Source organism: Lacerta agilis, chromosome 14 (assembly GCF_009819535.1).
Source record: "Lacerta agilis isolate rLacAgi1 chromosome 14, rLacAgi1.pri, whole genome shotgun sequence".
In the NCBI taxonomy this organism is placed as follows: domain Eukaryota; kingdom Metazoa; phylum Chordata; class Lepidosauria; order Squamata; family Lacertidae; genus Lacerta; species Lacerta agilis.
This window is the reverse complement of record NC_046325.1, coordinates 12,178,788-12,194,823: the sequence shown is the minus strand read 5'-3', so window position 1 is coordinate 12,194,823 and position 16,036 is coordinate 12,178,788. Positions and strand designations below refer to the sequence as shown.

Below are 16,036 nucleotides of genomic sequence, written 5' to 3'. Positions count from 1 at the left end.
CTTAACAATTGGGCATCAACAGAACATGGTGATAAGTAGCTTTCTTGTTTCACAGCTTAACAAAGTTGCAGTTTCGTTGGTTGGCTTTAGCTCGTTTTTTGTTCAACTCAGATCCTCCCCCGTCATTTTGGTCACATTTTGATTTGCATAATTAAATTAAATTACACTGTATGCAGTTTTAATAGGTAGGGTGCATATTTGGATTTCTGCTTAGCCTGCAGGCTTTCAGCTTTTAGTTTTTAGTAGAACATGACAAAGGGGGTTGATTTTTTTTTAATGGGTCAGTATCTCTTAGTATTAAAATGTGCAAGATTTTTGATCACAATGAATTCCTCAACAGGCATTCTGTGCTCCCTACCTTTCCCATGCGAAACTGACCTGAATATAGTATCACCTTGTACCTAATGAACTTCAGCATAGACTGGCTGGATCAGGCCCATGGAGTCCAACATCCTGTTCTCACAGCAGCCAACCACATGCCTAAGAACACACCTTTTATTTTTAAATGTAGTATGCATTTACATTTCAATAAAAATGTGTTTTGCATTTAAATGAAAATATCCTAATTCAATTTATAATTCTATAACCTCAGCACCTTCACTACTGGTCCTTCCGGTTTGGGCTCCTAGGATGTGTAACAAGGATTTGCATATATTTGCATATATAAGCGTATATGCAAATTGACATTTGTGCTCATATGCTTCCGCCGCCCCCGCCCCCCGCGCTTTCAAATGGAATATTGCCTGGGACGTCAATCATTGCCTGAGGGGCGTGGCAATACGGAGATACTATAAGAGGCGGGGCAAACTTCAGAGAACGGGAGGAGACATCCTGAGTGAAGGACAGGGGTGAGCTTGAGTCTATCCAATGGGAGAACAGAGTTTTCATCACGTGAAAAATAAGGCCCTGTCTCGGCCAATACACGCAGAGACGTGGGATCATACTATGGAACAGCGACAGGTCTCAGCCAATGAAAACACTTGGATTGCTTGTCACGTGGGTCAACCGTTCCTCAGTTCGCACCGCTCTGACAGGCGTATTGTAAATCAGCGGAGGGGCGGGAGGAAATGACTCAGGGGACAAGAGGGAGCGGACTTCACGAGCAGCCAATGAAAAGGCCAGAGGAGAGTCATGGGATGAGGGTGACATGAGGGGCAAGTGTATGCTGTGGGCGGGCACGTTTCCTGCCCAATCAAGGCGCGCGGGAGCTGCACGGGCTCGGCCACAGTGCCCAATCAGTAAACAAATTCCCTGTCTCCCTTCACGTGACGAGGCTCTTTGCAGTCAACAGGAACAGGATTTCCTTCGTCACATGATTAGAGTGACGCGGAGGGGGGGGCAAGAGGCGGGGTCGTGCGCTACGGAAGCCGAGAGGGACGAAGACCAGGGCGGTTGCAGCAGCAACAGTAGCAGCGATGGCTGCGGACGGCGAGCGCTCCCCGCTGCTACCAGCCGAGCCCGGGGATGGGGGCGGCCTCGGCGCTGGAGGGCTGGTGGGGCCCGCAGGGCTGGTCTCGGCCTCCGCCTCGAACCCGCCGGGGAAGCCGAACCCTCCTCAGGGTGAGCCACGCCCCCTCATTAATATGCATGATGTTCCAATTGAGTGGGGGAGCAATAGAGGGGCGTAGGGGGGAAGAAAGCGAGGGAAGCCTCCTAGGTAGAAAAAGCGGAGTTAAAAGCATCAGGGGCGGGGTCTTTAGCTGCGTGGGCGTGGCTACTTCGAATGAAGGCGTGGCCATGTGCTGCAAGGGCTGGGCTACAGGCAATGGGGGTTCTAGGCTCCCCTGCCCAGCAATTAGTGAGGCAGTAAGTGGAGAAGTGCGGGGGTAGCTGAATTTTTGGCAGCAGTGCTTCAAGGAGCACTTTAACAGGAGGAAATTTTAGATTTTACTAACACACACCATACATCAGCCTATGAGTTTAAATGTTGTTTCTTTGTGTATATATATTTTAAAGTTTTTGTACGTGATTCTTGATCTTGCAATTTTATATGTAAATGCCTAATAAAGGTTTGATAAGTAAGTGGAGAAGTTCAGGGTTGGTCTGGCAAGGATTTTTGTAGGGTGCTGTGGGGGGGGGGAGGGCATGATTGGCTTCACAGTACAGGTGAAGAACTTAATTCGTTCTGGAGGTCTGTTCTTAACCTGAAACTGTTCTTAACCTGAAGCACCACTTTAGCTAATGGGGCCTCCCACTGCCTCTGCACTGCCAGAGCATGATTTCTGTTCTTATCCTGAAGCAAAGTTCTTAACCTGAAGCATTATTTAGCGGAGTCTGTAACCTGAAGCGTCCGTAACCTGAGGTACCACTGTAGTCTGATGGGCAACATGTTAGAGGAGAGAGGTGGATCACCTTGTGGAGGGGTTCCCCAAATGCTGAGTTTGAGCATTTACAGGAGGCAATAATACATTGGCTGACAATTGGAGATCCTATTGCAAAAAATAAACAAGCAAATGAATAACATCCTTGTCTTTTTCTGATCCACTCGGTGGGGTGGAGCGGGTGAAGAGTTAAGCCAAGTGCCAGTAGATATTGGAGTCTCGTGGGATAAATTTGGGCAGAGCCGAGGACAGGGTTGTCGTTGTTGGTTTTTTTTTAAGGGGTTGTTGAAATATCTGTGAAATGTGATGTGTGTTGTTTTGGGAAAAGGCAGCTGAGATGCAGGTCTGGTTGAAGCAGAGTGAAGAGGGGTTGGGACACTGAAGCAATAGTCCATGCTCCCTTTCCACAGACACTTCTTTCTTTCCTCTTGAAAGGGTTTCCTTCCTTCAGTGGGGTCAACGATGGGGGCCAGGCAGCTGTGCTTCCCGGAGAGGACCCCCCACCCTACTCGCCTATGGCGTCTCCAGAGAGCGGCAGTGCTCCCATGATCACTTGCCGGGTTTGCCAGAGCCCCATCAATGTTGAGGGCAAGATGCATCAGCATGTCGTGAAATGCAGCGTCTGCAACGAGGCCACGGTGAGCACTGTTGGAAGGGCGGGTGGTACGATGGCAGTGGGGCTGAGGTAGTGGTGAAGAGGAGGAGATGTGTGCCAGGAGATCCTTGGCACAGATATTGTCTCAATTATCGAAGCTCTAGGCTTGTTTCATCTTTAGCTCAACAGCCATTATTTCTCAACCTCAGCTGCTACCCACAACATCACTTCTAATAGCCAAGTTATAAGCAGCCAGAAACAGCCCTACTAGAAAAACTAACCAGTAACCTGAAACTGACACGGAGTCAAACAGAAGAAGACACCTTCACCCCGGTATGGTTCCCCATCATCACACACACAGCCCAACAAGACAATGACAAAAATCTACCGACAGCATACAAATCAATATGGCCAACCTGATCCAAAACACCCACCAACCCCACTCACAGGAAACCAAAGATCACCACAGCCAACCACAAATGAACAATCACACCCTACGCCAACTCTGACCTCTCTCACCGCCAAACAAGCGAACAATATAGAACCTGCACAAACAACGTTGACACCAAACCCCACTCATATTAAGTAAAATAGAAACATCGTCACCCCACCCCACCTATCTCCCCATCCCACCCACCTCTCTCCCCCTTTTCTTCCTAACGTCTCAACAACAAAAACTGATTTTGTAAGAATGTTATATGGAAAAATACAAGAGAGACATTGCACTACCTTTGTAAATCAAGAAAATCTTTAATAAAAATATTTTAAAAACTAATAGCCAAGTTATAGCCCAGGTTACAGATTAGGTACACATAAATCTAGTTGTAGGGTCTTTTTTTCTGTAGCAGGACTGTTATTTAACCATGAGACGAGCTCAGGCAAAAGATGTACAATTGATCTAGCTTGGTGTTAAAACACCTGCATCACATCCATTCTAAAAGATGTGATGTTCCAACTTTGGCATATCCTGGTGGATCTGGGAAAGGCTTCCATTGTGAAACTCAAGAGACCCACTGTAGGCGGGTCTACTGAGCTAGGTGAACAAGTGGCCTGACTTGGGATAAGTCAGTTTTGTCTGTAAGTTGTTGGTTCTCCAGGTAACTGTTGAGTCAGCCTTTGGCAAGCTGTTTCCAACTACAGCTGATGGGAGTTGTAACCCAAAACATCTCAGGGCACCAGCTTGCTGGTGGCTGTGCTAGGCTGATGGAAAGCAACCAGCTCACTTCCTTTTAACTTGGGACCTAATGAGAAAAGAAGAAAATGGGTAGGAACTTTTCTCTCTCCTCTCTCATAACATTGGATCCTGGGGTCACACAGTGAAAACCGATTGACATTGAGCATAACCAAGAGGCATACCAGTTCCTGTTCACACCCCTACATAATTAACCAATGACACCAGACAGGGTGTTGGGTCAACAGCTTAGGTAGGTTTAAAAGTGGCTTACGCAGACACATGGAGGAGGAGGGATTCATAAATTGTCAATGGTGACTGTGGAATCTCCCGCTACAGAGGCAACATACCTCTGAATTAAAATTTGCTGAACAAGAATCTAAAGGAGAGGGCAGTTACTTGCACTGTGTTAGTAAATGTCGGGGAACAGGCATTTTTGTCTCATCTAGCAGCACTCATCTGCTTATATGGGAAATTGAGATCTTGGAACCACTCCAGGATGCTTTTGAGGTTTTTTATTTTTTAAAAAATATACCCTGCCTCTTGAGGAGCTTCCTCCACAATGTTGACTGGGATTGCAGAAAGAAGTGCAAAAAATAAAATTAAATTAAAGGTGGCAATGAATTTGGATGAGATGAATCACTTCTTTCTGCAATCCCAGTCAACATTCACCAATCAGCCAAACAGAGTGTTAGGCCCTCTGACACAGGTGTTCCCAACCTCTTTGGAGTTTAGGGGTACACCTGGGAATTATAAGAGACGTACTCATTTTACAGATGAAAAGTTGGCGATGGTCAGAAACACACTTAAAAAGCAGGTGAAACACCAACCCCTACAGACAAACAACCTCAAAATACAGTACAGACCAAAAAAGTGCAACAGCAAACACCCTTCCCAAAAAGAAGGCTACCTCCTCCCAAAAGCCTTACAGTAAATAGATATGAGAGGGGCAACTTAGGGAGCCCTAGTCCCAACCGTTTTAATGGAAGGAAAATGGAAGGTGAAAGATGCACATCCTTGACTCAGTTCCTCATCCCTTGTTCCCAATATATAGCATGAGGAAAAACTTATCCTGCACTCATGTTGTTACTGAAGGATTCGGAGATGGTTCATTTGCACAACAGAGCTAATGGGGATTTCCTTTTTCTTCATCCCCACGCCTAGTTCCTTGTAGGTCTGAACTTACGGAGGCAATAATACTCTGAATTACTGGGCTCTTGGAAGCACTACTAAGATAATGTGCACGGACCACCACTTTGAACACACAGGGTGCCTGGCTGGTGCAAAGTCTTGCTATAAGGACAGTTCCACAGTGGGGCAGAGCTTCCTTTCTTGGCTTTGCTTCTCCCCATTCCTCCCTTTGCACTGCTCCCTTGTTTAGAATATCCTGTGTTAACTTGAGAGAGGAGGTAATACGCTAAAATTTTGCTAAAGCCTAGTCCGGCGTACGAACATAAATCTTGAAGCTGAAATTGCAGCTCAGCAGTGGCCTTGATGCTTGGACAAGCAGATTCCACAGAGTTGGTGTGGTGTGATGCACTGCTGTCTCGGCACCCTCCAAAGTTTTAAATCAAAGCTACAGATCTCTACTCTGTTGTTTCATGTATTTCCCAGAATAATTACCTGGAGTTAACCTGGACTTTTTTTTAAATCACCTGGAGAAACCTGTCTGACCGTAGTTAGCTCAGTTTCTTCTCATCCAATAAGTGAAATCTCATTTATGGGTGCTGACAAACACAGAAGTGTGGTTCAAGAGGTATGGTCTGTTGGACTTTGGAGCTAGGTTTATACAGGTTTGCTGTGCTGCTGCCACATTCCTGTTGCACTTTCTGCCTCTGGAACCTCAAATTACCAGTAACACAGCATCTGTGGGGTAGAGGTACAGTGCAAAGCTTTTCAGGTAGTTATCATATTGAAGAAATAACTCATGTTTCAAGGTCGTGAAATGCACAAGCTTATCTAGTTGTTTTAATATGGTGTTTTATCATTAAATGGGAATACGTTATAAATACCAGCAGCTTAGGGTCAGCTATAAACATTAAACAAGTCAGCTTTAAGGAAATAATTGCTCTGTTGAAACCCTTTAGTCAGATTGTCCTTTGTACTCTCCAATTAAGCCTTACCAGCACTCTTAATGGAGGTCACCACCAGAAGCCTCTTCTATCAGTCCTCTGATGACCTATTGGCATTCAAATCTATCTTTCTGTGGTTCCCTGGAAGTCTTCTCTCTGGCACACCTAACCGCCAGCAGAGCTCAACACTCTGAGCTGCTTCTCTCTCCTTCCCTCGGGGCTGCAGGCAGATTCTCCACTTAACTCACTGAGCCAAGTGATTCAGCGATCTTCAACAAAACCCGATCTCTGGCCACCAAGCCACTCTCCGTGTTTCTGAGGCCGTGCTTCTTGGATCGTCTATCTTCTTCCCTGGCCCTCCTTTATTCTGCTGTCCATTTCTTCTGACCAATTCCTCCTTCCAGCTCCTAGACCCCCCTTTTACTGCACACCAGGCCATATATATACTACTACTAACCTCCATTGGTGGAGCCCCAGCCAATCACACTGTCCAAATGAAAATTCTAAGCCTCCGTCCACCAATCAAAATATGCATATCTTCCACCCCTGTTTTGCATACTGTGACTTTCACCACCAGCCCTTCCTCCGAGCTGTCTGTTATGGCCCCAGTGACAATTAAATCACTGAAGCAGAGTGAAGACTTCCAACATAATCATCACTCTATACATTACCCAATGCACATTCAAACCTCATTCACATGTCAGTTTCTTCACGTGTTGAAACATTCCTTAATATTGGGCTTCCCCAGCCTGGTGCCCTCCAGATGTTTTGGACTACAACGTTCAGCAGGGATAATCAAGAGTTGTAGTTTAGCAGCAAAGGGAGGCTTGTGTGCCTTAACCTAAAGTGAGGAACTTGCGGTCCTCCAGATGTTCCTGGATTTCAACTCCCATCCTTCCTTGCCATTGTCCATGCTTTGTCCAGAGTTGACAAGAATTGAAGTCCAGCAACACTGTAAGGCCACAGCCCTCATTCCTCTTCTAAACCTTCACGACAGATTATAGACATATTCACTGGAGTCCAGTGTGACTTAGTTCATTGTTATTTTCACACATTCTCTTCTGCACTGTAAGTTGAAGTAGTATTACTTCTGCCTTCCTTTGCACGGTCTGCTTAAATTGGGCGGTTGTGGGTATTGTTGCATTCCGTACTAGAGTTTAAAGCACTTCACAATTCTTATCTCCACTTCTGCATTGGGAGGAGAGGTGTGGCTGCGAGTTTAATGATTTATCTATGACCAGCTACAAAGCCTTATGGCTAAAAGAGTCCCAGGTCCAGAACACTTGCTCTGAACCCTTGCTTAGCACTGACGGTTGCTTGTCATATAATACACAGTTCAAGATACTTGGGACCAAAAATGGAATAAAAAATTGACCTGGGGTGGAAATCGACCTGAAAATTTCTGTGCTTTTCTCCTCCTTTTGTCCTTCTGGCTCTCTGGCTTAAAGTCTCATCTGTTCTGCTGCAATGAATACCCCCTTTTAGAATCATAGAATCATAAGAGTTGGAAGAGACCACAAGGGCCATCCAGTCCAACCCCCTGCCAAGCAGGAAACACCATCAAAGCATTCCTGACAGATGGCTGTCAAGCCTTCTTTTCTCAAGCCTGGGTCCTGGGTGAGAATTTCACCTAGCCCAGGCACAGGCAAACTTGGCCCTCCAGATGTTTTGGGACTACAACTCCCATCATCCCTGACTACTGGTCCTGTTAGCTAGGGATGATGGGAGTTGTAGTCCCCAAAAAACTGGAGGGCCAAGTTTGCCTATGCTTGACCTAGCCCCTGCTTCTCACCCTTCTGCCATCTTGGCTGCCACTGAGGCATCCTCACACTCCCATCTCTGTGCCTTTTCCTTCCGCAGCCCCACCCCATAAATTACAGAAACCCTGCAAGATCTTTCCCTAGCGGAATAGACCTTTCACGCCCCTAACGGCCTCCTCCCCTCACTCTTAAGCCAGGACGTGTGTTTGCTTCTTACAGATTGTGTCCTTTTGCCTTCTTTCTGCTACAGCCTATCAAAAATGCCCCGCCTGGTAAGAAGTACGTGAGGTGCCCCTGCAACTGCCTCCTGATCTGCAAAGTGACATCGCAGCGCATTGCCTGCCCTCGGATATACTGGTAATGGAATGGGCTGGGAGAGGTGCTGAGAAATGGGCACGGCGGCTTTGCTGCAATTCCATTGGGGAGTTTGGGGGTGGGACCCCCAGTTCTGCAGCCCAGATGAAAGAAGTTTGATTTCTGAACTTGGGATATGCTTGTCGAGGGAGGGCACCCTAGAACTCCACCCCCACTATGTATGCTCCATGGAGTGGTGGCTTACAGGATTTGGCCAGCCAGCCGGGTCCTAAATTTCCCACACCTCTGTGGGCCACTATGACAGTTGGGTAGTCCCTCTCAGCTGTCAGTCACCTGACACCGTTGTTTCAGGTGACTTAACATCAAAGGAAAGAATTGGGCAGAATTTTTCTTTTTGTTAAGGCAGTCAGAACCTTTTGCTTATCTATTGCAAGTCTATTGCCAGAGATCTGTTGATCCTGACTTCACTTTTGCCCTCCTGCGCCCCGACCTAGACACCATCGGAGAGCTGTTTACGCACTCCTTTTTTCCAGTGGCATTTCCTTAACTAGGAGGCACCTGTAAACAAGTAGTTATATAAGCTCAGAGTTGGTTTGTTTCTGGTGACTTACCGGTAGTTTTTGTTTTGTTTTAAACTGTTTTTATATTGTGCACACTGTCTTGAGGACCAACCAATTGACTGGATATAAATGGCTTTAATTTCACTAGAAGCCTGAATCTGAAACCCCTCCCACCCCTGAACAGGATGCGGCCAGGAGCCTGGTGCTGTTTGAAATAAAAATTAAGAAGCCTTGTATCCTGGGGAGAAAAACATATTTACTAGGAAACGTTTTCGGCATTGTGTGATCAGAGTTGCCTGATGATTGTTGTGTGTGGGAACTGTGAAAACAATGTTGCAAAAGCAGGGGGGCCATAGATGCTTGTTTTAGGAGGTGGGGAATGGAGAGATGGAGCACCTCTTTTTACTTGCCGTGATCAATAGTTGTATTGCTGGGGAACTGAATTTCAGCTGTAAAGTGTTTGGACACGCCTTAAACATAATGAACCTGTCTCTTTAAGAAATCATTCTTACCCAGTATATAAACCAGGAAATAGGCAACATCAGCAGCAGTCTCTATCATGTGCTTATAGCATTTGGTCACAGGAGCCTGTGCGGCTTCGTCTTCAAAACTATGTTTTTTGTTAATACAACTATTTAGGTTAGCTAGCCTGAGTTTAAATTACATGAAATTTCTTGGGAGGGCTCTACCCTACTGCTCGTTATTCTTTTGATTTAATCTTGATAACTTTCTAATTTCCCTCTGAGGAAACTGACGGAGTATCCAGTGAAACGAGGGAGAGCCGGCAGCTCGTTAGGGTTTCAGTTTTGAGGGTTTTCATTTGAGTATTATATATCTAATATATATCTAATATATCTAATTATATGTCTAAGTTCACTAAGTTGTTTGGGGACCCTCACCCCATTTTTCAGTTAAGTTTGGTTTATTCTTTATTATACTATTATACCTGTCCCTCGTTTTAGGGATTTAGTCACGGCTGAGTATTTGATACATTTTTTTCCCCTTGGGGAACTGAAGTTAGCTGGGCAAGCTGGATCTGTTGGGAGGACAGGCCTAGCTGCATGTCGGGACCATACTGGCAACAAGCAGGGAATAAAGGAGTAATGTTGGGATTGGGAAGTGGGTGCTGTGCCAGTTTCCAGGCTGTACCACTGGCACAGGCATGGAAAGGCTTATGAGAGCAGTCATCTAATCTAATTCTTCTTCTTTCCCCTCCCCCCTTGCTCCCAGTAAAAGGATCATTAACCTGGGCCCAGTGCATCCAGGGCCCCTGAGTCCTGAGCCACAGCCGGTCGGTGTGCGCGTCAACTGCGGACATTGCAAAAACAACTTCCTGGTAAGGGGTGCTTGGAAGTGAGGCCAGGGTCATTGGGGGTGGAGCGGGGTGGAAAGAGAGAAGGCTAGGACTTGGGATCATCCCACCGTCTCCAGCTTTTGGAAACGAAACAGTAGCTTGTTATTTTGCCTAAAATACCTTTCCCCCAGAACATTGGTGTGATGAAGCCAGCAACTGAACCAGTGATGTATGTAATGGACAGAGCAGAGGTAGTCGACGTGGGGCCTTCCAGTTAATGGTCGGACTGCAGCTCAGATCAGCCCCAGTGTGGCCGATTGTCAGGGCTGGTGGAAGTTTCAGTCTCAAAACATGTGGAGGGAACTGGGTTGGGTTGGCCTGTCCTTGGCCTGGGAAGCCCATGATCAAATTGTCTGCCAGCCTCAAATCTCATCTCTGGGCGGCCTCTGGGCATCGGAGTCTTTCGGCTGAACGTCCCTTGCAGGATTGTTACACAGAAAAATTGGTGGGGGAGCAACATCCACTGCTCTGGGCTCCCTGGCAGAAGGGCAGGATAAAAGTGTAATTCACAAATCACTTGGCCCACGTGCTACAGTTAAGGAGCGCCTTGTTCTGCTTTTGGGATGAGTGGCAAGGGATAATCTTGCCCCCTCTGTTGTGGCACCCTGGTAGACCCGCTTGAATAGCTGGCGCTTGGGAGCCAGGTGAGGAGGTGGTTTGCTCGACAGGTGGGCACCTCTGGAGTTGGAGCAAGCAACTTTTTCTCCAGATCCGGCTGACTAGCTTTACTTCATGTTTTCTTTTTGTCTGTCTGTTTGTTTGTTTTCTTCCTCCCTTCAGTGGACAGAGTTCACGGACCGCACATTAGCACGATGTCCTCACTGCCGTAAAGTGTGAGTTAACTCCTCTCTTCCTTAACCCACAAGCCGCGCTAACGGGGCAGGGGGAGATTGAGGCAATGTTCTGAATAGCTGCTGTATGCATTTCATAGAATCGTAGAACTGTCGAGTTGGAAGGGACCCTGAGTGTCATCTATAGCCCAGCCCCCTGCAATGCAGGAATCTCAACTAGATCATGCATGGCAGGTGGCCATCCAACCTCTGCTTAAAAACCTCCAAGGAAGGAGAGCCCACCACCTCTCTAGGGAGACCATTCCACTGATGAACTAGTAGCTGGATTGGGGGAGTGGGATTGGCTCTTCTTTTCCTCGGACAGGTGAACCTGGAAGTGTGTTATGTATTTTGAGCCAGGCTGCTCAAGAGCACAAGCTGCATTTTTGTTAGTCACCTGAGCAGAGGTTGGCTGCTTGATCTGGGCCAGCCAGTGCGTCAAACTCCTCTGAAGTGCTTCCCCAAGATCTGAGTGTTCAAATCCCCCCAGAGAACTGAGGCTCCCTAAGCACAGTTTGATGGGCTGCCTCTATCTGCCCCCAGATCCTCCATCGGGCGACGCTATCCCCGGAAGAGATGCTTCTGCTGCTTCCTGCTAGGCGTGCTGATGGCTGTGACAGCAACAGGGCTTGCGGTGAGTGTGAGCAAGAAGGCACAGTCCCAGTGCGGCCCTTCCTGGCGTTTGCTGTCTGAAACTGAACTAGCCGTCGCTGCTCAATTTTCAGTGCAAAATATTAGGAAGTTTCATTAAATCCGGGCCTGGGGCAGCTTTTGGCTTTAAGTAGCCCACGACCCTGAGAATCCCCATGCATTGTACAGCCTAATTTCTCAGTACAGTCGTATCTTGGAAGTCGTACGGAATCCGTTCTGGAAGTAGTTCGACTTTCAAAAGGTTCGAAAACCAAATTGCGGCTTCTGATTGGCTGCAGGAAGCTCCTACAGCCAATCAGAAGCCCCGTCGGATGTCTGGGTTCCAAAAGAACATTTACTAAGCGGAACACTCACTTCCGGGTTTGTGGCGTTTGGGAGCCAAAACGTCCGAGTTCCAGGGCGTTCGGGATCCAAGGTACGACTGTACAACCTGGAGCCAGGGCTCACCGAAGGCGTTGGCAAGCTCCCTTCAAGTACAACATTATGGAATCCTCAGTACACTTCCTTATTTTGTGAATGGCTTTGTTGAGGTATCAAAATTACGGAGCACGTACAGAAAATCGTAACGTTACAAAAGGGGCAGATGACATTTCAAGGGAGATTCAACAGCGACTCCTGAAAAGTCCCTAGGAAGCAAAACTTGGTGGGTATGTTTTGGAGAGAAACATGAGCACGTTGGACCGCTCAGAGTGTGGTTCCCAGAGTTTGGTCCTAACCTCACCCACATATATCGGCACTGCGGTGTGTGTGAAGCAGCAAGTTAGAGCCCCATCCACTTCCGGCATGAGACTAGCCTATCTGTGCCCCATAGGTGTTTATGCTGCGCCCTGAGCAACGGTGCGCCCTCGGGCTCCTCCCAATATCCTCAGTCCCCTCCCGCTTTCACAGAAAACCTCTTTATCCATTTGACTGGCGGTGAAAGTCAGCTTGGCAGCACCACCATTAGCTGACTCCTCTTCGCCTCTCCTTTTTGTCTCTAGTTTGGTACGTGGAAGCAAGCCAGGATATACGGCGGGATCTACGCCTCTTGGGCCCTGGTTATTCTACTGGCCTTGGTGTGCCTTGGTCGAGCCACATACTGGGCCTGCATGAGGGTCAGCCACCCTGTCCAGAACTTCTCCTGAGCCTTTTCCTCCGTTTCCAGCTCCTGCTGCTGCTCCCAGCGCATCATCTACCGAGAGCCAGCCCTGTCCGTCCTCATTTATTCCTCCCCCCCTTCCTTCCGCTTTGGGGCTGGGACCTTCCGGGGCCACCCTCCTGCTGTGCCAGCACCCCCATTTTTCAGTCATCTCAGCAGCTGCTACAACCCTCCCCCAGGAGTCTCTTTCCTGGTCGTTCACCCTGGATCTTGTGATGCCAAAAACGAACGATCTGACCCGAAGAACTCTCTTAACCTGCGGAAATCGGGGGGTGGGGTGGGGGGCGCTACCCCAGTGCCAGCAGAGTTCTCCGGGGGCAACAGAACACTAAATGGGACCAACGTCAAGAGGGGCTTTTGCGTGATTAGACATTGTGGGTTCCAAGAAACTGGCATAAATTCCTGAGTGCCTCCCGTGTGTGGGGGACATCAGAGCTACGGTGACTGCGCTGGGACATATGAGGAATGTGGCCGGAGTGGTCAGATGATTAGATTATGAAGCGGTCCAATCCCAGTTGTGATGGGCTCAACCACTTGAGATATAAACAAAAACAAAAACTACAGTGACTCGGCTGGGCCATTTTTGGCAGAGCGGTACGTTTTAAGAATCCGTCGGCTGCTCTTTTGAGCTGCTTTTGAAACACTTCCCGGGCTGGAAGGAGCTACAAGAAATCAGTGCTACATCCTTTTTCTTTGCTCCGTGACTTTGGGGCGGCTGCGAAGGACAGCTCAGGCTGCGAGAGAGTCGAGGCACCTTGCACATTCCTTAACGGTGAGCCTGTGACGAGAGGCGCGTGGAAGGCGACCAGATCCTCGGCTGCTGGCTTCCCGTGGCACTTGGGAGAACTCGGTTACTTAATGGCCAGTACCTTGCACCTTGGCGTGGGTGCCTCAGACTCCTTCCAGGCCCTTCTTCTCCCCAGACCCTCCTGTCCCTTAATACCACCTGGCATTTGGCTAAATGTCCCCTACCCAGCCAACAGCCCTCTATTCTGTGACCAGCGGCAATCCTGAGATCTGGGAGGCTCATGCTGACAGAATCTCTGGTACCACGTTTTGACACTTTTTTTTTTTTTAAAGTCCCTTGATCCTACTTCATTTCTCTCCCCCTCCCCGCCCTTTTTTGTTTGCACATTCCTTGGTGGAGGAATTTCCCCCTCTTGCCCCTCCCAAGAACCAAATCCCTACGTGGGAGGGTGGGGCTGAGGGACCCTCCCCCATCTTAAGCATCATGTCACTGATTTGTGCCTGGTTTAACAACCCCCCCCCCCAATCCCATCTTAATCATGCACTGAGACTTGTCAAGTTTCACCCTTGGATCCAGGGGCGTGGATTCCCTTTCCCTTATTTACTACTGGGCGGGACAGCTAAGTCCTTTCCCCTCTTCTACCTGCAATTGTGTCTGCGATTTTTCCTCCTGGCTTGAAATTCCAACCTCATCTCTTTTTGTGTTCTGATCCCGGACATAACTTTTCCACCCCTGCCCCTTCCGACTCGCTTCCAAGAACATGCTTTTGCGTTAACCGCATTTTGGGTGGTGGTGGTGGTGGTACTCCTTTCCTTAAATCGGGGAACCTTTGGGGCTCTGGATGTTGCTGGACTCGCAACTCCCATCATCCCTTGCTGCTGGACCCTGTTGAAAGTGCAGCAGCTGGAGGCCCCAACATACCCCACTCCCTGGCCTAGGTCAATTGAGGCCTTTGAGAGACGTTCATGGGAGGGAGGCTTGGCTCCATCTGTTTTAGAGGGAAGCCAGCCTTGGCAGTGCAACCAGAGGGGAAAGGCGTCAGTTCTGCTTCCGTGCATGTCTTGGCTTTTGTCAATGGGGTGTTTTTAAGTCCCTTCCTCAGATCCTCCCTTTCCTCGTGCCCCCATGGCTTTGAGCTTGTGGCCCCAAACTTGTTGCCGTTGCAGCTTTTGTATATATAAGAATAACTGATGTGTACATAGAGCTATTTAAGATTCGCTCTCCTTTCCGGTGGCTCCCTCGCTCCCTCCCGCCTGTGTGCCTGCACCTTGTCTCTCCTTCAGTCATGCTGAAACTCGCCTCTCGCTCTCCTTTGCCTCCACACAGCCAAAGGAGGAATGCAGATTGGATGGTTGTAAATAAAGTAAAAGATTCCATACGTCTTCTGAGGGGCGGACGCCCTTTGGGTGGTTGTTTTCTTGGGAGTGTGGTTCGGGCCATATTTGGATTTGGGAGGGGGGGGTGCTAATTGGGGATGTGCCGTTTCCTAATTTCAACCTGGTGCCCTCCAGATTTTTGTGCCCACAACTCCCCGCAAGTGCCCTGCCAACATACAGTGGCCAGGCATGACGGCAGCTGCCCTGTCTCCCTTGTAGGTGGACTTAATCCTGTGCCTTTCAAACAAAAACTCTCCTGGTCTTGATTCCTTGTTCACAGTTGCTAATATGGGGCTGCCCCTAAACTGAGGAATGGGGGAACCTGTGGCCTTGCTGATGGTGTTGGACTATGAATCCCATCAGCTCCAGCTGGCATGGCCACTGGTCAGAAGTGATGGGAATTGTAGTGCAGCAAAAAAAAGCTGCAAAACTTTTGGCTGACCCTCAAAAAACAGGGCTTTTCCCTTTGCAAAAAAGCTGCAAAACCTTTAGCTGATCCTCAAAAAAACAGGGCTTTTCCCTTTGCAAAAAAGCTGCAAAACTTTTAGCTGATCCTCAAAAAAACGGCTTTTAGAAGAGGAAAACCAGAAAAATATTTTTTTTCTGGTTTCCTCCTCTAAAAACGAGGTGCGCCCTATGGTGCGAAAAATACGGTAATTCCTGTGACTCTGGAAGATGGAGAGGATAAAAATGAAGCAAATAGTCATTAGCAGGGTGTAGGGAGGAAGACCATCACTCAAGACTCCAACCGTAGTGACTGAAGCCCATTGGAACCAAACACCAGGTGGAGCCTGTCCCTATGTCCTCATCCTCTCCCCTATTGAGTGACAAGGGGTAACAGAGACTAAAGCAGAGAAAGCTGACAGGTCAGGTGACCCCTTGGGCTGGCTGGAAGTGGGAAGGCAGGCTGAGGGTTGCTGTGGCAGCGCCCATTCACCACTGCTTCCCTACAACCTTGAGAATAAGGCTGCAAAAATAACCAGGACAGCTGTAGAAATTTACATTTTATATATATATAAAGGAAAGTTTAATACACTTTTTCCAGAAGAGTTAAATATTTTGTCTCGGAGCACCATTGCTGCCTAGAGGAGAGGGGCAGCCTTTTCCAAGGAGAAAACAGGTAGCTGCTAGGTAGAAAAATAAGG

The 16,036-nt window shown here is 48.1% G+C and overlaps 1 protein-coding gene across 1 annotated transcript; it reads left to right on the top strand.

The window, feature by feature from the left end:
• The first annotated feature begins 1,337 nt into the window (after nt 1-1,337).
• PIP4P1 (phosphatidylinositol-4,5-bisphosphate 4-phosphatase 1) lies at nt 1,338-13,837 on the top strand. Its single transcript, XM_033169617.1, has 7 exons — nt 1,338-1,560; nt 2,757-2,959; nt 8,170-8,276; nt 10,025-10,130; nt 10,929-10,981; nt 11,522-11,612; nt 12,610-13,837. Exons 1-7 carry the CDS (start codon nt 1,416-1,418, stop codon nt 12,751-12,753), a joined length of 849 nt encoding a protein of 282 aa, XP_033025508.1. The 5' UTR covers nt 1,338-1,415; the 3' UTR covers nt 12,754-13,837.
• The last annotated feature ends 2,199 nt before the right edge of the window (nt 13,838-16,036 follow it).

What these genes read in the sequence shown, in the direction of transcription:
- PIP4P1 (XM_033169617.1), top strand. Translation starts at nt 1,416, where the DNA reads ATGGCTGCGGACGGCGAGCGCTCCCCGCTGCTACCAGCCGAGCCCGGG. An exon ending in GCGTCTGCAACGAGGCCACG is followed by an intron (nt 2,960 to 8,169) that starts GTGAGCACTGTT and finishes TTTCTGCTACAG; the next exon opens with CCTATCAAAAATGCCCCGCC. An exon ending in GCCTGCCCTCGGATATACTG is followed by an intron (nt 8,277 to 10,024) that starts GTAATGGAATGG and finishes CCTTGCTCCCAG; the next exon opens with TAAAAGGATCATTAACCTGG.